This window comes from Ursus americanus, chromosome 16 (assembly GCF_024610735.1).
Source record: "Ursus americanus isolate L20-20 chromosome 16, mUrsAme1.1.p, whole genome shotgun sequence".
Lineage (NCBI taxonomy): Eukaryota > Metazoa > Chordata > Mammalia > Carnivora > Ursidae > Ursus > Ursus americanus.
This window is the reverse complement of record NC_142142.1, coordinates 41,011,341-41,036,208: the sequence shown is the minus strand read 5'-3', so window position 1 is coordinate 41,036,208 and position 24,868 is coordinate 41,011,341. Positions and strand designations below refer to the sequence as shown.

General features: G+C 46.2%; 1 protein-coding gene across 7 annotated transcripts in view; it reads right to left on the bottom strand.

Annotated features, from left to right (window-relative positions):
* ETS1 (ETS proto-oncogene 1, transcription factor) overlaps window positions 1–24,868 on the bottom strand; it is a 128,700-nt gene that overhangs the window by 14,453 nt on the left and 89,379 nt on the right. For 5 of the 7 annotated variants that reach the window (XM_045783771.2, XM_045783773.2, XM_045783772.2 and 2 more), the window contains 5 exons: window positions 18,267–18,386; window positions 16,518–16,718; window positions 13,650–13,727; window positions 12,424–12,672; window positions 7,820–8,080 (listed from right to left, as the gene is read on the bottom strand). In XM_045783771.2, the coding sequence (XP_045639727.2) occupies window positions 7,820–8,080; window positions 12,424–12,672; window positions 13,650–13,727; window positions 16,518–16,718; window positions 18,267–18,386 (909 nt within the window). The remainder of the gene's footprint in view (window positions 1–7,819; window positions 8,081–12,423; window positions 12,673–13,649; window positions 13,728–16,517; window positions 16,719–18,266; window positions 18,387–24,868) is intronic. The other 2 variants (XM_087868287.1, XM_087868288.1) reach the window with 1 other exon arrangement.

The following is a 24,868-nucleotide window of genomic DNA, read 5'->3' as shown; positions in this document are numbered from 1 at the left end:
TCGGATATTAAATATCTTCTTTGCCCTAAGTCACTGCCACCGATTACTGGAACTCTAAATAAAATACACTGTCCCCTGACCTCAAGGAATATAAATATAGGATATACTGGAGGGGTACCTGGGTGACCCAGTCGGTTAAACATCTGCCTTTGGCTTGGGTCATGATCCCGGGGTCCTGGGATCGAGCCCCGCATAGCACTCCCTACTCAGTGGGGAGCCTGCTTCTCCCTCTGCCTCTGCCCCTCTCCCCTTGTGTGCACGCTCTCTCTCTCAAATAAATAAATAAATAAAATCTTTTAAAAATGAAGAATCATATTGGAAAGCCAGAGGTTGGAGGATAATATGGAACAGTGGTACTCGCTATGGACCTAGCAAGGGTTCTGGGTGTTTCCACGAGCTACGTCTTCCATTGTCACAGCAACCCTCTGAGACAGTAACTATTATTACAAGCATCTTGTAGACGAGAATCCTGAGGCACAGTGATGTCATTAGCTTGCCTGAGGTCACACATGGTCCGAGGCAAAGCCGGCCACGCGCGGGCTGACTGGCTCCCGAGTCCGGCTCTTCACGCCTATGGGAAGCATATGCAGGGCTTACACAGCCTGACAAGGCCTCCCTCTGGGGTGTTTGACGGGGACTGACAAGAGAAGGCAGTCCCAAGGGACAGACCTTCCAACCAGCAGGCGGCACATGAAAGCTGCCATGGGGAGGACGGAGAGAGGAACAGCTTCCCTGGAACGGAGTCTCCATGCCGAGGACCCAGGGAGTGCACTGCTCGTGCTCCAGAGCAGTGAAGGCCATCCAAGGAAAAGAGAAAGATGCCAAGGGGCAACAGCAGGGATATCTGGGACATCTGGCAGGGCCTTTCCCAACAGAAGCTACAGGGAGTTTCCAAGGCCTGTTGGTTAAGGGCAACAAGGTACGGAGGCCTCAGCAGCACCCGGGCTGAAAATCGCTCAGTGAAAACATTTTACTTCAAAGACAAAAAAGGTGGAGCCTCAAACTGGAGACAGAGCCGAATTCCAGAACCGTCACCACCCAATTCCATCATATGTAGTTAGATTTTGTTAAAGAAACAGTGACCCACAAATGTGAGACTTCGGGATGCCTCCAAAACAGACAAGGGGGCTGTCCCCAGAAGAGAGGGGTCACCATGCGAGTTTTCTGCCATCCCAAATCCACGCACCCGCTCGGCCTCGGATGGCTGGGAACAGCACCAGGGACCGAAGCACATTTTGTGAAGTAAAAATGGGCAGAGACGGCTTGCAAGGTATTTCTGTAACTGAATCAAGACAAGGAGGTGGTTCAGTCAGTTGGGGCGTTCATAAACAACTGGCGGAAATGGGGAACCTCCCTTTCCACATTTTTTAAAAGACATTTAGAAAAAAAAAATTAACAGGGAGGCCGAATCCTGCTGCCTTGTGATCTTTTTCTACTCCTGGAAGATGACTGAGAACGGTCACAAAGCCAATCAGGAGGCAGAACAGTGAAAGTGCTCTGTGGACCACAGAAAGGGACTTCTCCTCTCATCCAGTTCAAATTTCCCAAGGGTTTCCCTCCCCCATGCTCCCAAGTATTTTCCCATCAGTCTCATAACTGAGCAGTACATTAACCCATTACTCCAGGGAGATGCCCCCAAACCATTCCACGCACCACCCCCTCCGGGACCCACCGCCAAACACAGCACAGGGAATGGGAATCCCGCCCAGCTTCCAAGATGCTGGCTGGCAGCAAGGTCCCATTTAGGCCAAGGGGGGTCTGCCTGGCTTCCCACAACCTGCTAATCACAGGGTCTCTGAGCCAGAAAGGGGAGACACTCTCTGCTGCCGCCTTTCTCATCTCTAAGCTCTTTTCCTCTTTTCCAACCAGGCGCTGACCAAGGATGCTCTACAGTGAGACGGCGGCGGCCCCCTGCAAGCCTGGGGGCCAACTCCAGCTTTGCCTGCCCCAAGAACCTCAGGGCCCCTGGCAAAGACAGCTCCTGCCCCAGACAGGGACCAGAGTTCTATACTCCTGTCAACGAGTTGTTTCTTCTTCAATTCACACTGTCTTATACTGATAGCACTTACACAGACACTACATTCCAGAACAACTTGGATTGGATCATCATCCCCCGCCTCGCCCCCAAGTGAAAAAGTTCTATGCTGTTCCTAATAACATACCCACCTGGGTTTAGAATTCTAGAACTCCTCTGCACAAATTCACACTACACTATGAATTGCTTTGTGACCCCTCTCCCCTTTCCTGATCAGTAACGGAGGCTCGTACCAAAAGCTTCCTCAGTTGTTATTTGTCCCTGAGTACCTTGAGATTATTTTGCAATCCCGTTTTCCTACAGAAAACTGTGATTTCAGGTAACACTGTCAAATATCAGGTTTCATTCTGAATTGAAGGGCTTTGAAGCACTTCCTTTGCAATGAAGTTGTTTATTTTCAAAAACATGTTTTAGCAGCAGCTCTAGGTTACTGAACCCTAAAACTTAACTACGAGCCAGAACTCCAAGGTTCTGGGCTTGGCCTAGGGACTTTCATACTGGGTGACTGGAGACTGGCTCTACAGCCACCTATGACATGGCAGGAAGATTTCTTTCAGTCCAGAAGCAATTTGAGAGGACCTACAGGGAATGCGTGGGGCCTCTCTTTCTATAAGACTAGCAATCTCTTTTTTTTTTTTTAAAGATTTTATTTATTTATTCGACAGAGATAGAGACAGCCAGCGAGAGAGGGAACACAAGCAGGGGGAGTGGGAGAGGAAGAAGCAGGCTCATAGCAGAAGAGCCTGATGTGGGGCTCGATCCCAGATCGCCAGGATCACTCCCTGAGCCGAAGGCAGACACTTAACCGCTGTGCCACCCAGGCGCCCCAGCAATCTCTTTATTTATTTATTTATTTATTTATTTATTTTGTGATGTTTTATGCAAAAGTATTTGGAAGTTGAATGCCACGTAGTCCCAAATTTAGCCATAAGGAAAATGAGGGACTGTATTTTCACAAATCTGCACAGCACTAGAAGACATAATTTTGTGACAGTTAATGAGTGGCTTTGAGTTTAGCCTTTTTCAGGCTTCAGGATGAAAAAGAGACCCTAGCCACCTCATTCACGATTTTGCAGCTGTGGGTGGGGACATGCCCGGGCGCGGGAGAACAATAGCATTACTACCAGGCTGGCTCAGGAACAGTTGCAGAAGTGCTAGGAACAGATGCCTTATCTGTGGCAGTGCCTTCTCTGTCTGGCAATCTGGAATGAAGTTTGATGAAGGTGACTTATAGGCCAGTAACTCCAGGCTGAAGCCAAAGGCTAGCACTATGTCCTATGCACCCCTGACCCATATACACACAGTGCTAATTGGTAACAAGCGGGACGCAAGGCCCCTAATCTACTGTACGAAAGCAACTGAGATAAGCAAAGAGTATTCTCATTCCTTAACATAGAGTGAGACACCTGGCACTTAAGATTCCATTCAAGAGCTACTTCTGTGCACATGGCAATTATCTGGTCTTGAATAAGTCACTTTTTTGTGCCTCAGTTTCATCATCCATAAAATGGGGCTGGAAGAGGAGAGAATACTAGTTGACAATACAGTATATTCTTTTACAGTTACTGTGGTTGGGGAAAAAAAATCAGCGATCCCTACATTTTTCAGGGATCTGGAAAGCATTTTGCTTAGCTCTATTAAATAGATAGAAAACACTGGGCCACTTCTCTCGGATTGTTTTGTAATTAGATGGGGTTCATAATGTATCTTCAAACAAGAGAAAATGGAGCTTTCTGATTCTATCAGTTTGATAACCGTAAGCAGTTCACAGTAAGGTAAGAAGGTACATTTTGGCGGAAGCCAGCATTGCATTTGATGTATTCTTAACTCAGCTCACAGGCAGGCTTTCAAGCCATGTTATCTGCCCCCACATCTTGACCTAATTTAACAAGTTGCCATGGGAGCCCAGTGAAGGTTGATGCAATTTTCTTATCTTCGGAGGAAGAATGTAACCGTGCAAGAGAATGTGAAAATTCGGTTTCTAACTGATTTCCACACGTACAGTGCAGTAACTAAGACATCATATGAAGAAGTGAAATGTATTCCTTTGAAGGTGATATAGACAAAGGCCCCCCATGTGTAATGGCAGGGAAATGACTGTCTTCCCAGCTCGAAGGATCCATGCCTACACACTGCACTTCAGGCCGAGTCATGGTGACATAAAGGTACAACTGCTCCTACCACGTGACCACATAGACTCTGGAGTATTTGGATTTTAAGAAGGAACAGAAAGGAGGCAGAACTTCAGATAGAAAATAGGTCTGATTTTTACGAGCAAAAAGCTTGCCAACACGCATACAATGCTTTCCACCTTCCAAAACACTTTTCCAAACTTCAGCTCATCTTAACATGTTTGTGTAAGGTCAGAGCCCCATTTCTAGGAACCCCAGGCACCGCCTGCTCCCGGGCCGGGGGAGGGGGCTGCATAGGGATGTTCTATCCCTACCCCCCTCCCGTGGATGTACCTGGAATAAGGGACCACAATGGGTGTGTAAAGGCAAGGGAACTGCCATGTAGAATGAGTCTGCAGTGTGGACAGATGTTCACCAGGCACTGAGCCCAGGGAAAACGTCACCAAAATTTGGGCTGCCCCCCATGTGCCTCACAAATCCTGACCTTCATTCAGACCACAGCATGAAGAAAATCCAGTCCAAGTCTAAGGACAATTATAATATCTTGAATTCGACAAGATAATGAACCCCCGAGGGCCACTGGCTCTTATCTGCACTCAACATGTGCTCAGAAACATTTGCTGAAACAATGGATTTGTCATAACTGAGCTCCCCGCACCCCATGTCTGGTACAATGTCTAGCACTCATTTGTTTAATTAATTGATTTAAATTACATCTTCACAGATCTCCCACCACCAAGATAAGGACGAACACTTCCACTTCACTAAAAGTAGAAAAGGGTACAAGGTAAATTTGCCTAAAATCACACAGTGTGCCAGAGCTGGGGGGCGGGAGGGGGAGTGCCCAGGGGACTTCTGTTTTCTGGGCTATTGTTCTTACCACCATCTGAGACAGTGTGAAAAGTTACATCCCCAGGGTCAGAGAGCAACACTGAATGGTGAGATGCTTAAAATGTGCTTTTTAATTCAAGGGACTACTTTAGTCTTCGAGGCCTCTGAGTCACCTATCCTTTTCTTCCACTCACTGAATGTTTTATTCCCTTAGAGAGAGAAAGAGAGACAGAGAGACACAGAGGGAGGGAGGGAGGGAGGGAGGGAGGGAGGGAGGGAGGGAGGGAGGGAGGAAACGAGAGCACCTTTTAAAAACAACCCATCCAGATAAGAGGTGACATCCTCCATAGCTCAGACCTCCAGGACATACCTGTATTTGTGCTGAAAGAACTTTCTGAGGCTTTTATCTGTTTGGTTCTGAGTCTAGATTGGCAGAGAAGGCTCTCAGGCAGCACACTGGTGTTGGCTAGCTTGATGGCAGTTCATGTCTCTAATATGTATTTCACATTCATTCCTAGTTCTTAGAATTTCCGATTCATCCCTTTCTGTCTTGCCCTGAAACTGGACACTGGAAACATTTCCCAACTCTCAGACAATTCTTTCAAGGTACTAAGATCATCTAAGTCAAAACACTTTAAGTTGCCCTTGTAGCTGGTAGCTCTGCAGGCTTCTCCCACATAGAAAATGCAGTAACAGGGGCGCCTGGGTGGCACAGCGGTTAAGCGTCTGCCTTCGGCTCAGGGCGTGATCCCGGCGTTATGGGATCGAGCCCCACATCAGGCTCTTCCGCTATGAGCCTGCTTCTTCCTCTCCCACTCCCCCTGCTTGTGTTCCCTCTCTCGCTGGCTGTCTCTATCTCTGTCAGATAAATAAATAAAATCTTTAAAAAAAAAAAAAAAGAAAATGCAGTAACTAATACACGTTGCGCTGTCAGAGGGGTTTCTATCTAAGATGGAGATCAGGCTTTTACCCTTCTCAGAAACTTCTAGATCTTTTGCAGTGTAGCCAGGAATCCTTACCAGAATCTTATCCCATCAAGGTTGACCTCAACCATAAGGCTTTCTTTGGCCATAACCCAGACTTTAGAACATAAAGTCAGTTTATTCAGTCTCGTTATCCACAAAACCGCCCTAGTAGCAAACTTTTCATTATGATGTCCCTAGCTAAGAGAGAATGATGCCATGGGAGAAGACCGATGATCGTGGATGCTGGTGGTTTTAGGGGAGAAGATGCCAGAGAGATACAGAAATACTTCCAATAAGGACAAAGCAATTTGAGGAGCCAGTGGAAGCTGCAGACGAGCTGGCCTTTACCCTCGGCAATAGGCAGAGCACCACGAGAACAGAGGAAGCGCAACCAGTTAGAGACCCCGCCACCCGCAAAGCCCGCACAGTCATGCTGCAGGTTCCTTGGCCTTTCCTTTCTCCCCTTGATTAGGCTGCACTTCTCCCCTCCTTCATCAGTATCCAACTAGAGTCCAGGGCTGAAAATACCTAGGAGTTAAAGCTATGGGAGCCAGGACTCTCGCACAACTTGAAAGAGACTGAATAATGCTCTTCCTCATTCCAGATGTCCTGAATGCAAAAGAGCGACCTCTCTAACAGTCTGCTGTCCAGAGATGGGAGAGGATTCCCTGAAGAAGCAGCACATTCCCACACACTAGTGACATTCAAGCAAAGACTATGGGAGGTTCCAGGAGAAAGAAGAGGGACCTTTACGTGCCTCTCCGGGTCCTGACTCTCTATAGAGACCTTGTTGCTTCCTCAAAACACAGACATAATTCCTGAGCACCTCTTCATGCAATGCTCTGCCCTAGGAGCTAGGTGGGATGCAGCATAAAGGGCACACTCCTGACCTTTGAAGGAGTGATTTCTCCAAGCCTTCGAGTTGTTCTCAAAGGTCAGCTGGCTTTCCTAGGAAAACCCTGAGACTTCCCTGACACAAGAATAAGGATCGAGCACACTCTTAAGATCAGACAGGTACCTCCCTGGAAACACAGGGAGGACTGTTTGCCTCCATCCACTCAAAGGGTCCCCATGTGTCACCCTGTCCAGGGTGGAGTCAATTAGAAGAGAATAGTGGCTACACCACAGCTGAGTAATCAAAGCTTAAAATAAGCTCCACTCACAACACAATTTCTAATTCTTAGAAAACACTACAATCCTACAGAAAGGATCTGATAGTTAACCCATGAATGCTCCTTGGATATCTCTCAGATACACTTTTCACATGTCTCCAAGGTTAGGCAGCACCCAAGCTAACAATTCATTCAGACAATGAATTGTTTTATTACCAGATTCTCAATCAAAGCCTGAGCTCTCAACATATATCCTCCTTTCCCTGTGCTCTTTCTTCATTCACCACTACTAGAACTTCTCCTAGAAGAAAATCAATAATAAAGCTAAACGAGAAGGAAAAAAAAAAAAAAAAGGTTTCCTATGGAGGCCAGGAGCTGAGCAGAGCATAGGGTGACTAAGAACACGTTTCGCATTTGAACAGCTAGCCTAACGAGAGCTCTACTACAGAAGAATCTAGAGTGTAAGCCATTCAATGATACCCTTGAGAGAGGAGTTCTTCCTACCGCTCTTGGAAATGATCCCCTGGGATAGAATGATACTGTTTACTTCCAAAAATCAATGGCCATTCACACACAGAGTGGTGTGAGAGACTGACCAGACCTCCTAGAGTCTTCTTCTCCCCACTCTTCCAAAAAAGAAAGAGGCTGACCTCCGTCTCTGGGAATCTGCGCCGGGTGCCTTCTACGGAGCCCCCCATGGCGACAAGCACACAGAGGCTGCTGAGGCAGGGGCAGGGCGCCTACCTGTGTAGCCAGCCAGGGCGGCAGCAGGAATGACAGGCTTGTCCTTGTTGAGGTCAGCACGGTCACGCACATAGTCCTTGAAGGTGCCCTTGGGCTTGTGGCTGGGCAGGGCGGCTGGATAGTCCTCGGAGTCGAAGCTGTCATAGGAGGGGACGCGCTGCAGGCTGTTGAAAGATGACTGGCTGCTCCAGGACTGGGTGAGGCGGTCACAACTATCGTAGCTCTCCACGCTCTCAAAAGAGTCCTGGCCCCCGAGCTTACCTGGAGGTAAAGGAGGTAGGAAGAGGGCAGGGGAGGAGGAATTGGGAAAAGACAACTGTGAAAACCCTCTTAGTGAGGACGGACTACTAATCAGACCTGCAGGAGGGATGGAAGAAGGGAAAGGCCAGCGGAGACAGAAGTGCATGGGTTTACTGTGGGGAAGGGCTCCCCACGGGGCTGCAGTCCACGGGCCCACTGCCACTGTGTTGTTTTGTGTTACAGGGCCCTAGGACAGAGTTTCGGTGGCATGCGGCTCATATCTGTCAGAGGGAGACAGCAGTGTTTGGGGCCTTGAGATTCCCAGAGCCGGAAATCCAAAAGTGGAGAATCACACATGCTCTTACAGAATTACTGGCTGACGTAGAAGACTCAACGAAGGGATGAAGAAATCGCAGCAGTGTCAGGCCCAACTCCCTATTCCCACTCAGGCCAACGAGATGATTTCAAAAGGCCCAATTTGGCAAAATATTTTGGTCATAAGAAAAAATATTCCATTAGACTAAGAGCAGATTGACCTTCCTTGACCTTGGAACTTAAGTGTTATTTTTTAGCATTTTTTCCAAATACTATTTTAAAATGAAATATAGGCCCTGCCTCCATGCCTTCTCAAATAGAGAAATAAGTTATGAGATGCTTTTTCCAGGAGGTTAAAAAAAAAAACACTATCGCTCTTCTAAATAGAAATCCATGTTCTTTATCCACTCCAAGTACAATTTTGTACTTGAAATTGAGACTTCAGTGGGGGAGTGTGGGCAATAAAACACAAAGGAGTTGATTAAAGAGTTAAGGTCCATAGCAATGTCAGAAATCCTTTACTCTATGAGTTGCTTAAGGCATTCTTAACTGACCACAAGATCATGCAAGTTCATTAATTTCCCAAACCAGGTTATAAACAGCTGCTACGATTGCATAATAGCTCCTAGAGAAATTTCCATTGGCAAAAATGCCATGAAAAGGGAGACTAACCAAAAAAATAAATAATTTGGAGGAAAATAAATGTATCTAAAAGCTGAAAAGCTCACAGGAATATTTTCTATGTTCCCCTTTCAGATACTTTTCAGGCAACCTAAATTAAATCAAGGGAGACTACAAGACCATCTCAGGTCAGCACAGGCCAAGAGGCAAACGGATGTGACAAACGTGTATGTAGAAATACTGGGTCAACTCTCAATTGTTCAGGGGTGCCTGGTCTACTATAAAGTTTAAAACCCAGAATACAGTTGGCTGCTATAAGCTAATACTGGTGGGTTTCTGGCATATTCTCCCCTTCATAATAGTGGGGCTTGGTTGAAACAGTGGAATTCAAATATTTAATTATGGTATACAAACCAAAATTAAATATACAGTAATTAGGAGGGAAGATATGTTGCTCATAAAATTTAAACAAGCAACCAAAAAAATCCAAGATAAAAGGTATTCGGTTAAATGCATGCTTTTTGTAAAGCCACTGTTGTAAGATTTCCTGAACCTCTTATCCCCTCCAATACTGCTGTTAACAGAAAGATAGTTATTTATCCGCTTAATCTCATTCCTTCCTCGAATCATCCAGAGAAGAGTAATCTCCAGGAGGCAAACTAAGAGCTCCACGGGTTACTGGCACCGTCTACCCCGTCCACTGGCACATCTGTAAGTTTTTTATTATCATAACAAATGAAAGAATCGTCTTTTCCAGAAATTCACATGAAAAGGCTCAAGAGAACAGCCTACAACCGGAACGCAAAAGCCTCATTTTAACAGGACGAGGAAGATTTGCGGCCTCCCATAAAAAGGTGTTTGCTTAGACCAGCTACCCATCTTAACAGTCATTCAATTTCTCTGTGAGACAAACACACCAACAGCCTAAGAAAGAGAACTCATCTTTTCGTCGAGAACACCCCAGCAAGTCACCAATACTTCAGGCAGCATTTACACTTCAATCTCTCTGGAACGGTTCTCTACCAGTCACTTTTCTGTTTGGAGACCATGGAGACTGAACTTTCCACAAGCAGGAGAGCTGAGTTTCCAAGGAGCCCCAAGAAGCAAGGGCACTAAACTAGGCCATAACCACCCTCTGGCAGCCTCTCAAACATAAGCCAAATGTGACTCTGTTGAGAGTTGCGGTTTATAGCAGTAGGCTGCTTTCATTTTAGCTCTGTTTCACAATCCTGGAGCTGGGAACCTTCGTTTACGGGTATTTTCTCCAAAAATGGGTTGGATCCAACTGGATTAGGCACTCAGTTATGCTACTGCATTCAGGCAGGGCAGCCTGTGTCCTCTAAGACGCCCACTGGCCAGCTTTTCTGTGAACTGTCTCAGAGCAAGGCTTTCCAAAGCCATCTGACTCCACCAAACAGACCTCAGAGCACGCTACACAGTAGACGGGGTAGCCTCCCCAGCAACGCTCTGGACAGACTGACACAAAGACAGTACTCAGAGACCAAAGAAGTGGCACACAGAAGCACTTTGTATCCTATAATGCCGTATACGGATACCGTGATCATCACTGCTAATCATCAGCTAACAGTCATGCTTTCTGTCCAGCCAATCACCGCACGCCCGATTCCGTCAGCCCCTGGAAGGGGCAGGTCTGCAGGACCTCTAACATGCGAACAGCAGCCGCGAACAACAAGGGCTTCCTCTCCGGTGCCGATGGTCAGTGAGGGAGGGGGAACGGGGTCCGAGAGAAACACCTCCTGCCCCTTTGTACGGGTGGCTCTCTGGTCCCCAGTCACCGACACGGGGTTGGAAGGATGGGGGGGCCCCAAACCCAGAACCGAGAGAAGGAGAGGGGGCAAAGAGACGACCACACAAAAGCAAAGCCAGACGCAATTCAGAAACAACGTGACGGCAGGGCTCCCCGAGTGACACCATGGCTGGGCCCAACGCTCAGAGCCAGCCTCATCCCAGAGATGCACAGAAAGCCCCATGAGAAAGAAAGTAGTTTTGTTGTTTTGACCTGCCCGAAAAAAAAGAAAAGAAAAGAAAGAAAAAAGATACACATACATGTGTGTATGTATTTAAATAGACATGCATCCAAAAATAAAAAAAAAAAGAGTCAGAAAGGGGAAGGCAAAACTGGTTCCACCCATCCCCTTCGGTCTGACACACAAACACCCTGGGGCCCTAAGAAGGAAGACTGCAGGTTCAGATTTTGCTCGGGACTTTCCCTCTGCAGGGCCTGCCTCTCGTCCTAGGGCCTGCCGGGAGGAAGCGTGAGGCTGACGCTCGAAGACGACGACAACGTGTGTGGCCCCTGGTGCCTACAGAGTGAGTCTTCAAAGTGAAGATGTCTTTGGGCTCCGCTCTGAGAGACTCAGAGGAGGGGAGCAGGGCCATCCCTGAGCAGAAATCACTTCGAGGCCGGCCAAGCCTGACGCCTGCGACCAAGTGCCTCAGAGCGCCACCTGGATGAGCTCCTGTTCCTCCTCCTGTTTGTACTTTTTTCCCCTTTGCCCACGGGAAAAGTCATTTTTTTTCAACTCTCTAGAAATCAGCTCGTTCTTCCTCGATGAACAAAGCCCTCCTGACAGGGGACCGCACTTTTCTCAGACAAAAAACAATCTGGACACTGGAGGAGCCGGGCTGCACCTGAGTGTTTGTCCTAAATGGTCCTAAATGCGGGTGTACACACCATTTTTTTTTTAATAAAGTCAGTCAGCTCTATTTTGAAACATTCACTTCACTGTCAGTGAATATTTTATCATTGTCATAATAGTCATGTCAATAAGAGTACCCTCTTTTGGAAGCCTCTGGCCACCTCTTTCCCTGGTCCTCTAGCTAAATACACACTTTCACCACACTGCTGATGACCGGTTCCAAATAAACCGCTGGTTAACCATCTTGTATCTTCCCAAACCAGAGAAGTCACAGGAGGCTAGAGAGCCCAGGCTGAGAAGCAGAGGTCATTCAGATAGCAAGCCTGGGTCTGCAGTCCGACGCGGGACTACTCTGGGAGGATTGCTACGCTACGTGGGAAGGTAAGGGCTTTCCAGGAGGGTCACCTGAACCATTCTTATCAGACTGCGTCTTCCCCAAGCAAAATGCTCTCACAGAAGATAAATCATACCTTAAAAACGACCACTTTCCACTAGAGTTATCACTTAATAAAATATTTTACCCAAAGAAGAAATGGGATCAGTCATCACACCAATTCCACCATGGATACATGGTCTTTGTCATCATGGTGGACTTGGCTACACTTCCATGTTGGAAAGCTCTTAGTATCTAGACATGCTAATAGAAAGGCTGAAACTCAGGCATGTACAGGGCCAATAGCAAAGAAAAAAATAATGGGACCTGAAAAACTCACAAAGCCAGGTCCTTCTTGGAAACCCAAGAGCTTCTAGAGAAGAAATCTGACCTACCACGACTGGTCCTCCCCATGCACATGTTGTCTGGGGTTACAACTTCTTGTTTGATGGCAAAGTAGTCAGTCTGCAAGGTGTCTGTCTGCAGAGGGTCCCGGAGAATGACCGAGGGGTAGTCGTTCTCATACTTGAGGGAGAGGAGCTCCTCTGAGCTGATGGGATGGAGTGTCTGGTAGGACTCTGTGATGAAGCTAGGCTCTGAGAACTCCGAGGGAGGAACGCACTGAGCATGCTCGATACCATAACCTGGAAACAGAGAACGTATGCCGTTGGAGAGAGGGCCAATTTGTACCTACAACAGGCAGGTCTTCACCATTCACAGCAGCCCCACCAGATGAAAACAAGGGGACTACCTTAGAGAATGAAAGGAACATATTTTAAGTCAGAGGGGCCCGGGTGTTTCACCTTGCTCCACTACCTAACAAGACATTTTCTTGACAAAATACTTCCCTTTTCTGGCTTAATTTACACATCTCTAAAATAGGGATGATTGCAATCTCCCTCAGAGCGCTGTGAAGAAGAGCAAAGGAGAGTATATTATAAATGCCTACCGACATTGCCGGTACACGATAAGCTCTTGCTATCTCGGTACTTAATATTATTGCTGCTATTAGAATATAAATCAAAATAAAATAAAAGTGTAAAATGAAAACAAATCTGCTCAAGACTCCCTTCAACAGCAAGGCCATCGGATACGAACAGTCCTACCCTAATTCTCTTCTGGCCCCCCTCTAGCAAAGTTAGGTGTCATCTACTATAAGGGAGAAGGCTTGGTTTCCTAGAACAGAATCTGAAGCCCCATGGCACACTCCTGAAGGAGCAGAGGAAATGCTGCCATAGCTACCAGTAAAAAGGGAAAGAACAAGGGCCACAACCAAATCCCTAACCCCAACCTCGGATGGCCACCATGGTACTCAGGATCAAGTAAGATCAAAGTTCGGGGGTCAAGTTGTAGTCCCTCTGCACGACTTTCGTGCTGAAGCTATCGGGAGAGATCCTGGTATGTAGGAATTGGCAGGTTCATAAAAATACCAACATGTAAATAGGTTGAAGCCTCACGCCTCGTGGGAGTCATGAAATAAATAACAAAGAGACCACATTTAAGAAAATATTATTTTCCACGGAATTACCATGAAGGAGCCTGAGATCATCTGGGACAGGAATCCTTTCCTAGGTTCCCACCATAGCAAGCAAAATGAGAAAAGGGTGGGAGACGAACTTACTAATGAAGTAATCCGAGGTATAGCGGGATTCTGGATAGGTAGGGTTGACTCCATTCACTTGATACGGTTTCACGTCCTCTGTAACAGACAGGGCAGGAAACCAAACAGAGAGGTCAACATGCAAGAAACGTTTGGCCTAAAAGGACCTTGGACACAAGGACTGCAATGATCTCAGGCCCTCTTCTAAGAAATCGGCACGTGCATTAACTGTGCTGGTGTCTGCGTCGACCCTGACTGGGGCCTTGTCTCGAGATGAGATCACGAAAGTATGGCTAAGTCTATTATTTCAGTAGCTGCAAAATGGGATTTCATATCTTGGAAGCAGCACCAGTGAGTAATCTCCAAGGCTTGGGAAGCCATTCCACCCGCATTCTGATGCTTGCGTGTTCCACGTTACCACCAGAGGCTTCGAGACATCTTGGGAAGTCACCCGAATCGGTCCCCAACGCCCAAACGGATTGGTTCCAAAAATTTTTTTGGAAATATATTATAATCTTCAGGTACTTAAACTTTAGAGCCTCCACTTCTTCTAACAGATGTCTGGTTTTTGTGTTGTGTTTTTTTTCCATCGCCCCCAGATTTCAAGGGTAGGCCCAGAGAAGAACAGGACACCTTAGGTAACATGACCGTTTGGTGGATACGGCAGGGCTCACACGAAGACAGAGAATGGTTGTCACCAACTGCTGTTGGCAACCAGGGGCCAACTCCCCTTGGCGTAAGAACGGAATGTGGGTGAAGTTAACAAGGCAGACAGGCTCTCCACCGAACTAAGCTGAGCTTGGAGATCCTCTCATTTCCCTGGAATCCAATGGTGTGACCTCGACCGTTGAATGGAGCGCTCTGATTCTATTTCTCTGTAAGACTCAGACATACAGAGGGAGTGCTGGCTTGGGTTTTTCCTCAGATATCTGATAGCTTGTTGGGAGCAGAGGCTGCTGGGAAAACAAGTTTATGCCTGCACAGAAAAACAGTTCCCAGTTGAGATAAAATGATTAAACTCTGTTTTAGCAGCTTATCAGATTGAAACATCCCTGTACCTTTGGCCTTCCACCCCACCCCAAACAGCTATGTTCTGGGGCTCTGTTGCTCTTGTTTAATTACAGAACAAAAGCTGGAGCCTCCATACAGATCTCGAGCTGGGCTCTTCAAGGATCTAAAGAGAGATGGTTGCTACTGCCTCTCCCAGTGGAAAATGGGTGGGATGACAGGACTTTTGTTCTCCAACATTCTCAGTGATTTCCCGATCTGCCTAAATTCTCTTAAACTTCCTTTGCAAGGAAGGTAGGCCACACCTGTCTTAGGGGCCCAGATATTCCCCTGCGAGTCCATATTATTATACCAAGAACGCAGGGCAGAAAGTTAAATCGAAAAGACCAAGTTTAAGGAAATGAGTGATCTTGAGGAAACCACCTAATCTGCCCTCATTTTACAGATGAGGACACCAGCAGAACATGGTCCTCTTAGGGCTGTTTTGAGAATCCAAAAAGAAAATGCATCAGAAAGCACTCTGGAAACAAGGAGCTGCTCTACAGTTATTAGTCACAACCGTGATCACAGACCCTCCAGCACACCTGGTCGCTCCATGGAGATAAATAGAGGGAAACAGTGTATTAGTAGGATATATTTGGGTTACACGGTCTGGTAGAATCCACTGTTGTGTTTATACACCAACGGTTACATCAGATCTGTTATGAGCCTGCCCTATCTTTTCCCTCTATAAACAGGTCACTTGTGTCAACCCGTGGGAGTGGGTGTTTGTGCAGTTACGCGGACACCACATCGGTGCTTCGGGAAGCCTGTGTCCCACAGTCCGCAGCGGAGGGAGCCGCAGCAAGATTCACCTAGTTCTTGACTGTGTTTATTTATTTGTATTCCAGCAGACTCTGAAGACAAGGAAGAAAGATAACACTTCTGGGCCCAGAGGAATCTAATTTGGGGCTCTCCTGAGCATTGCGGAGTGGAAAATATCCTTACACAAAGGAAGGTATTATATGGAATAACAGTGCTAATCCGGAGCTTTGCTGCCTGCCCCCGGCGTCTGTACCGAGGGTTGGAGCTGGTGACCACAGGGAAAGGGTGGGCCTGGGTCAGAGAGGGCAACGGGCTTCTAGGCTTACAGTCAGCTGTAGGGCACCGCTGACTGCTGGTAACTGCAATTTATTTTAAGAAGAAATTCAGAAAAATAAGTGCAAAAACACCCAAGTTTGCCGCCTGCTGCTGTTTCTATACTCAGCCAGGACTGTGGTACATGAGTCACTTGGTCCAAAAAGGTTGGAAGAAGCTGGTAGGGGAGGCCATGTCTTTACAAGGTTGCAACAAGGTGTCCTGATATGACCCCCATTGCTGCTCCAGATGAAAAAGGTAGCCCCCACACCAAGGCAATCCCCCCCACCCCTGCCCAGGAGTGGGCAGAGAAGCCAGTCTTAGTAATTAGCTCTGAGAAGCTAAGCTCTCTTGTGGAGGCGGACAGGTATCACACTGCCGTGGATCAAGGGAATATGTATTAAGATGGCCAAGAAAAAACCAAAAAAAACAAAAAACAACAATCTGTTTTAGGGGCTGGCTGCTGACACTGCTCGAACAGCCTTTGCGTCTAAGGTAAGGACTGGGATCAGAATTCTGCATACCAAGAAACTTCGGGAGTGCAATCTTGCCAAATATTAAAATCTGAACCTCCAAATCATGAAAGAAAAAAACCCTGACATTTACCGCGTACCTGCTCCATGCCAGCCTAAGGTGCCTCTGGAGACCGGATACGCCGCGGTAGGACACCCACGGCATGGATGTCCCGCCCTTGGGTATGCTCCCCCTCCCACTGCTGCAGCAACCCCACACGGCTTCCTCCTCACTCTGCCCCCACACCATTACCTTTCTGCAGGATCTCGAGATGCTCCCACAAGATGTCCCCAACGAAGTCTGGGGCCAGCTCGAGAAAGCAGTCCTTCCCGAGTGCACAGAGGGCCGCTCCATTCATACAGAACTTCTGGAAGTCCACACCTTTCAGGCTGAACTCATTCACAGCCCACATCACCCAGTCCCGAACATGGGTTTCTGTCCACTGCCGGGGGTCTGAGGAAAGAGATCCAATGAAGATCCAGCGGGTCAGGCTGTACCACGTGCCCAAGCATCGGGGAGGACACTGAAGGATCTGAACTCACTTGAGGATGTTCTCTGATTTACAGATTTAGGAAGCACCCGCCTGCAAAGTCATGTCACGGGGCACTTTCCATAACACTCTCCCCCACACACACTCAACATGCCCACCTTCCCCATCCTGCAAGCTAGGAGATCACTACCATTAGCCAAAAAGTAAGACGAAGTAGTCTCCACCCCTGTTCAGACAGAGACTCCTGAATCTCCTCTCTCACTGCCTTACTTTCATGAGACTCTTTTTTTTTTTTAAAGGCCAGGACCAAGGAACAAAATGACTTCTTTCATAACAATCAGAACAAAGTCAAGTGCGTTCTGGAGAATGCACTCACCTATCCCTATTCCTCCCTGTTGTGATTGGCCTGAGACGGTAGTATTAATCATTTTTATCTTCGCTAACTATGGCTAGTAATAACCACGGCAACTAGTAAGTCATTCAAATGGTCCTTAGTCATAGCAGCATTATCAGGGGCCTGATTTGATTATACTAGACACTCTGCAAGCGTGGAGTAGCATCAGAGAACTGACAAGACGTACTCTTCCCGCGTGGCTGAGGTCGGACATGACTACACCAGCGTGGCCCTCCCAGAGCTCGGAGGACGGCGGGCAGGCTGCGGCGTTCACATCACACCTGCTGTCTGGGCCCCACCCTTCAATGCAGCAGAAGACTTTATGAGATGCTCGAAAACCCAGGGGTCAGAATTCACTTGACTCTGCTTTGGGATCCTCATGGGATGTTGGGCATTGCTGTCAGCCGAGGTCTGAGGTTAAGTTGTAGACACATGACAAAAGGTTTGGAGGTACATTCACAGACTCTGTCTAAGATGTGGGAGTGACCGGCCTGGAAGCAGCAGACAGTGTTACTCTTACTCGAGAGAAAAGTGTTCTCCCTGCTCTCAACTGTTCAGGAAATGCTGCTTGCTGGAGGCTTAAGTGTTCTCCAGTCATTTGTCCTTTCTGACAGCTCCAGTCCCCTTACATTCCTGAATAAACCCTTTCAGATGAGAACACCCAAGCATAAACACATCTCGCCAAAGCACATGGAAAAGAAAAGAGCCATCAGTTAAATTCCAAGGGATGTAGCTCACTGGGTTCATCCAATGATGGCCCAGAGTGACTCTAAGACTGTGCTTTTCAGCCTTGACAGTGCTTTGGAATTACCAGGAATCACAGCTTCATGGGCCTGGGACATGGCCTGGGCTGTGGAATTTTTTGAAAAGCCTGAATCTCGTGTGCCAGCAAGTTTGGGAACCGCTGTCCTAAGAACCAAGATGGCAGTGTCAAAACCTGGGAGATGGGGAAGCCTTGGCATGTGTCTACGATTGTTCTAGCAGATGTCTGCAACCATCTGTAGGGGCTGACCGAAGCGTGGTTAGTCATAATGTCTATCTCACACGACAGCTGAGAAAACTAACCTCACCCAAAAGTCTGATCCCATCCCTCTCTTTTCCCATCAACAAAACACACCTTTTGGAATTCCCAGTCGTTGCTGTTCTTTAGAGAAACCACTGAAAGTAGCTTTCAATGCTTGAGACATCATTTCTTTGCTGCTTGGAGTTAATAGTGGGACATCAGCACATTCCATATCTGTAAGGAAAAAAAATATCATATGATTAATAAAAACGACACAGGTGATGAAGACTAGACATGATAGTCATCATTAAGCAATAGATACAAATACCAAATCACTATGTTGTACACCTGAAACAAATATATACTAGTTGTATCTCAATTTAAAAAAACTAATAGGTAGTTAACCACCCATAAAAGATAATAGGGCATGGATGGCCTGAAGAAGGCAAGCTGAGAAATAACTGTACTGACAACCTCACCAGGGCAGGTAAAATTTGGGGGGCTTTCCACAGTGTGCTAGGCCCCTTAAAAAAAAAACAACACCTGACTCTTGCCTAGAATGTTCTGCATCCTTGACCAAAAAAAAAAAAAAGCTTATTCTTTCTGTTTAACTTTACTAATTCACTCATAGTCCCTACCCATCCTTCCCATTCACTGAGAGTATTAATGTTGCTACCTACTTCCATGAAAAGGAAATGACAACATTCATTCATTCAACACATCATTACTGAGCACTTGCTATGTGCAAGGAATTAGAAAAGCAAGCAGTGAGCAAGACAGAAATGACCTCTGCCCTCACCGGGCTGGATCTCAGATGCTGGCAGGGGATTCAGGCATTACAAAACTAGTTACACAATTAAACATTCAAATACGTCAATACAGGCTTCATAGGAGAAGCAGAAGATGAGATGTTAACACAGAACAGGAATTCCTGCAAGTCTGGAGGAATCAGAAAAGGCCTCCCTTAGGAGAACAGAGGTGCTTGACCTGAGATCTAAAACACACATACTAGTTCAAAAAAGAAAAAATACTCTAGACCGGTAGTTCTCCAAGTGTGCCCAGACCAGCTGCATCATCACTACTTGGAAACTGTTAGAAATGAAAATTCTCAAAAATCTCAGGTCCGCTCCAGACCTATTGAATCAGAACCTCTGGGAAGGAGGAGAGAGGAGCCCAGAAATCTGTGCTTTTAATGCACAATCCAGGTGCTCCTGGTGACCACCCAAGTTAGAGGACCATGGTCCTAGACAAAGCAAGGTGAGAAGCACAGATGAAGTTTATGAAATGGGGGAAGGAGGGGAAACCTGGCCCATTTTAGTATCAAAAAGATCAATGCAGTTGGAGCAGAGGAACCAGGAGGAAAACTGATTGAGAGGAGGTGGAAAAATAAGCATGGAATCTGGTAAGACTCCCTGATGGACATGAAGTGGTACCATGCTGTTTTGATTTGCATTTCCCTAATGACGAATGATGTTTAGCGTCTTTCCATGTGCTTATTGGCCATTTTTATACCTTCTTTGCAGAAATGTCTGTTGAAAGACTCTGCTCATTTTTGATAGAGTTGTTGGGTTTTAGGAGTTCTCTATATATCTGAAAGAGCTAAAGCAGGGTCTTGAAGATAGGTTTGTATATTTCTGTTCACAGCAGCATTGTTCACAGTAGCTAAAATGTGGAGGCAGCCTAAATGTCCATCAGCAGATGAATGGATAAGCAAGATGAAGTATATACATACAATGCGACATTATTCAGCCTTAAAGAAGAAGAACGTTCTGACATGAACTCTGACATGAATGAACCTTCACATTAGGCTACGTGAGATAAGCCAAACACAAAAAGATAAATTATAGGAGGGACTTAGAATAATCAAAGTCATAGAGACAGAAAGTGGAGTGGTAGCTGCCAGAGCCTGGAGGGAGAAAGGGAATGGGGAGTTGTTATTTAATGGGAACAAAGTTTCAGTTTTGTAAGATGAAAAGAGTTCTGGAGGTGGATGGTGCTAATGATTGTACAACACCATGGGTGTACGTAACACCACTGACCTGCTCAGCGGTGAATTTTATGTTATGTGTATTTTACCACAATAAAAAAAAAAAAAAGAGAGAGAAGGTCACCTTAGCTATTCCGTAAAGAATGGTTGAGTAGGTAACTATGAATAGATGTGGGAAGACTTGGTAAAAAGTTCTTGCATTAGTTGTGGTGAAAGATGATGGTGGCTTTGACTAGGGAGCTGGTGATACAGGTAATGTGAGTGGACAAAGTTGAAGTGCATATGGCAGGTAATATCCATAAAACCTGATTTGTGTAGGTGGCAAGGAAGAGGAAGGCATCAAAATCTGCACGTTCACGAGCGTGTCATCCTTTGAGACACCCATCTGTATTTTTATCTCTATGTCCAATCTCTCTTGTGCTCAGACCATGTTCAAAGCAAAGATACATAAATATGGCTCAGGCTAAAAATCCTCAGCATTCACCTTAGGCACAAGCTCCCATAAAAAGCTAAGAGGCAAAGAAATGACCTGAGAATTCCCACTAGCCTTCGTGAGATCTTCAGGCAGTGATACGCTTTGCTGTAGTAATTTCCAGAAGCCCTCTTCCTCTCCCTGGATCTTGAGGGTATCATATGAAACTGACTTATACAATGGCTGGGTTCCAGGCAGGCTACCGTGGAAGCCCCTCAACTAGCCACCCCTAAGCCCTGACCAGTTAAAAAAAATTCCCTGGACATACGTATGTGTTACTGGCTGAATTAAATGGAAACAGAGAAGGGAAAAGATGACCATTGGTGATCTCTGAAAAAAGGAGCAAATAGATTGCCTCTGAATGTCAAAATGAGTGGAAACTACATTGCAAGAAAGAAGAGCCAGCACTTTCCCTCCCGTTGCTCTGAGTGATGCCATCAGGAAACAGCTTGGAGTCCAGCTCCACCCTGAAAGAGCAGAAGGGTTCAGGGCAGCTGCTCCCCAGGCCCTGCCACCGAGGGTGAATCTGAAGTTCTAGGGAGTGGAGAGTTTGGGCTGCCCTGGGCCATGCCCAAAAAATTCTAGTAATCTAGTGGAAAAATCAACATGCCTCCAGGAAGGTTGACAAAATGATGGAAAATCCCAGATTGTTAAGAGGGAAAAATGGGGGGAGGGGATAAAATGTTGATTACATAACATCCAGCCCTTCAAACAATGGAGTAATCATCAAATGAGTCACCAAGAAAGACATCAATGCTGCCCCTTTGTCCCCACTCTATACACCCAAGAACAGCCAAGTGCCAGGTCCAGAAATGTCTCCACTTAGAGTAAGAGTCAGTGTTACCTCAGAGAAAGGGACTTTTTATTTCACCCAAGAGCATTCCTTGTGAAAGGGACAACTGCAGCATCCCCCACCTCGTAGCACAGGGCAGAACACAGGAGTCAATCGACAACTGTTTAGTGAATTCACTGTTTCCCAAATTTGAATCAACTTTCCTTCCCTTCACTCCCGTCCAACACAAATTCATGAACTTGAACTGTGTGGGTTTTGTTTTGTGTGTTTGTTCCCGCCATTGATTTATGATTCGATGAAAAGGACTTTACTGATGGCGGAAATTGGCCAGGACAACACATGTGGAAAATACAGGCCAGGCCAAATGCACAAGCAGTAGTTGTGCTACAAGCTGGAACTGAAGGATGAGATGGGCTAGGGGGCCCCAGGCATCTTCTACACACAAACTGCCAAGGTGATGTGAAGCCTGAGAAAGAGGTTTCCTGGAGTCTGCTTCCTATAACTCCACACACTCTGGCAGTATAGTCTGGACAGGACTGCCGGGCTGACGAAGCCCCACGCAGGTTGCTGGTTCCTGTTAGGGAACCAGCCGTTCCAGGCTCTCACTCACTCTCTCCAAGAGAAGCAGCTGGAATGACTTTTGCCTGTCTACCTCAATGCCATCTCCCAAAGCCTGGTCCACACGCTGTCAGCTGCAGCTGCACAGCGCCCATCAGCTCTGCCCCTAGCTGCTGGTTCTCTTGGAAAAGTGCTCACAGCCCAGCTGGCTGGCGAAGGCCAGCCCCGCACACTTGGGACACCTGCATTTGGACTCAAGGAGCTCAGGAGAAGGCATGTCATTGCCCTTGAACCCAAAGGATTCAGACAGGAAAGTCAGAGCTTTTCTCCCTTGTTGAACAGTGTGGAACACTGGTTTTAAAAAACACCAGCCCCCTCTCTAAGGGAGTGAACAATCAGCCAGGACTGTCTTTATCAGTAGTAGCCTGGGCACCGCATTTAAATGATAATGAATAATCACATTTGAAAGCAGACATTAATCTACAAGATTAAACTCGCTTCATAGAAATTATGAAGCAAAAATCTCCCCTATGGTGCTAGCTTGTGATCGCAGCAGTTCTGTGAATTACACTGATCAACAATGATAATGAAATCATTACACAGGTGGAGAATCCGACCTAGTTTAGCTCAAGCAGGCATCACTGTTATTCCTGCCACATTTTATCTCATTGCCTGTTAGATTTTTGCATCAGGTACCAAATATGTCTGATTTTAGGGATGGCATCTAGAAATTAACCAATGCTTCCCTCCCACTCCCGGCCAGGAAATTCACTAACTGTATTTCAGGGACAAGTACTAAACTTGCTTTTGTGTTATTATTTGTAACTGCAGTATCTTAAATTCAAAGAACACATTTGTCTCAAAATGCTGAGAACCTGACCCAAAGATATATTGTGCCAATACAGTGGAGACTCTTGACATAATGCACGAGAAACTGAAAACGTTTATGAGCATATCAGATTTCCCACCCAGTGTTTATCCCTCAGGACCCTAAATGTGAGTTAATATTATAAGAATCACCCCGAGTTTCAGAGAAAAGAGTTGTACAGAAGCTGGTGAATGAGTAACAGTCCTAAACTCTCATCTTACCACGGCTGCATAGTATCGAGGCGGAAATGGCAGGGAGCACTCCCTGAATCAGTAGGGGCATAACGAACCAGGGCCATTCTGAATGCATGGAAACATCTGCTCATTTTGCATTGTGGCCTGACCCTGAATGAAAGTTTAAACACACCCCATGGATGTTTTAAGTCAAATGCTGAACAACGGTTTCAATTCACTTATATGTAACTCAAGGTTAAGGGCTGTTCAATGTCCGAGAACCCGTCCAGGACATTTTCATGTGACTTTTCATGCCACTCTGTTCAGTTGTTTGGAACCGAATGGCTCATATCAACCATGTTACATGGAATCTATGCCTTAAGTGATGTTTGCTCCAGAAGTCAGGACGGTGCCTTAGTGACCTGAGATGTTTCTCCCCTCACCATTCTCAAATAAAACTACAAAATAAAGTGGACTGTCTGGGATCGGAGGGTTAGGTGATGAGAAACAAAGCTAAGAAGTAGAAATGTCAAGTGCATTATTCCAGTCTTGCACAACCATCCAACTGGCCAAACTCTACTGGGTGACCACGATGATACTATCTGTGCGTGTAGGGGGGGCGGGGGTGGGGGTCCCCCATCCCAATCAAGAGCAGCATCCAAGAAACACCGAGAATGAATAATATGCCTGACACTGAAAACCAATTTATGGTCCACTAAACCCCTTCATCAATACTATTTCATGATACCACATGTGAAACTTCCAAGGCTCCCCGGAAGGCACTACTGGATCCCCATTTTACAGATGAGGAAACAAAGCTCTGAGAGATCAAGAGTTTGGTGCAAAATCACAGGGCCAGGAGGGCCCAGCCAGGGCTGGACCTCAGTCTTTCAACTCTTAAATTCAAGCTCTTTCTACTCCATTCCACCTCTGCAGCAAATAGGAAGAGATCGGAGATCCAAGAAAACTAAAATTTTTACAGTTCAGAGAGCGAAAATGGTACTTCTATTTCTTAGTTGGAAAATTAGATACATTTGAGGAAATAATTAAAAACTTAAACAAAACCTTTCCTGGACTGAACAAATCCAGAATTTCACATGGCTAGCCCCATAAAGACATAATTAAAAGCCATTTACAGAATCAACTGTAATCTTGTCCTTTCTCGGGACTGTGGGTAGTGACGCTTCCTTCCTTCCATACAAAGTGACACAGGTTAAATGACAACCTGGCCTCCTTCCCCGTCTGTGTTCACCCCTGAGTCACCTTGATGGGCAATTGTGTGCATAATATGAGGTTAATTAGTTACATAAAGTCTTACTGAAATATGTTTCTTAAAGTGAAAGGAAATCAAGAAGAAGCCTTCTGGTTCATACCGGGAGGAAATAGAACAATAGTCCCAACTGGAAAGAGAATTCTGAAGACAAGGGAAAAAGACATAGTGGGGTGTGCACAGGGCTTGCCTTGGCTTGCTGGTCAAAATCCATGGGCTCTTATCTCAGTGTTGCCACTAATATAATCACACTGGATAAGTCACTTAATCAGTGCATTGCTTAAAAGAAGTCTATTAATAGGTTCTAGGTTAATGTTGAATAGCATTTTTAATTTTCCTTATCGCAATTTTCAAACATACACCAAAGTAGAGGGAAGAGTACAAGGAAATCGTATTTGAAATCTATCAACACTGCCGGTTCCTAATTCATCTCCTCCCCCCGCCCCGGCCGCCCCCCCCCCCCCCCCCGCACTGAAGAACTGTAAAGCTAATTCCAGACCACATGTCATTTCACCCACAAACATTTTATTGTCATGCAGACATTCTCTAGATAAAGGAAGATCATAATAGGAAAGCTGACAAGAAACAGATAAAC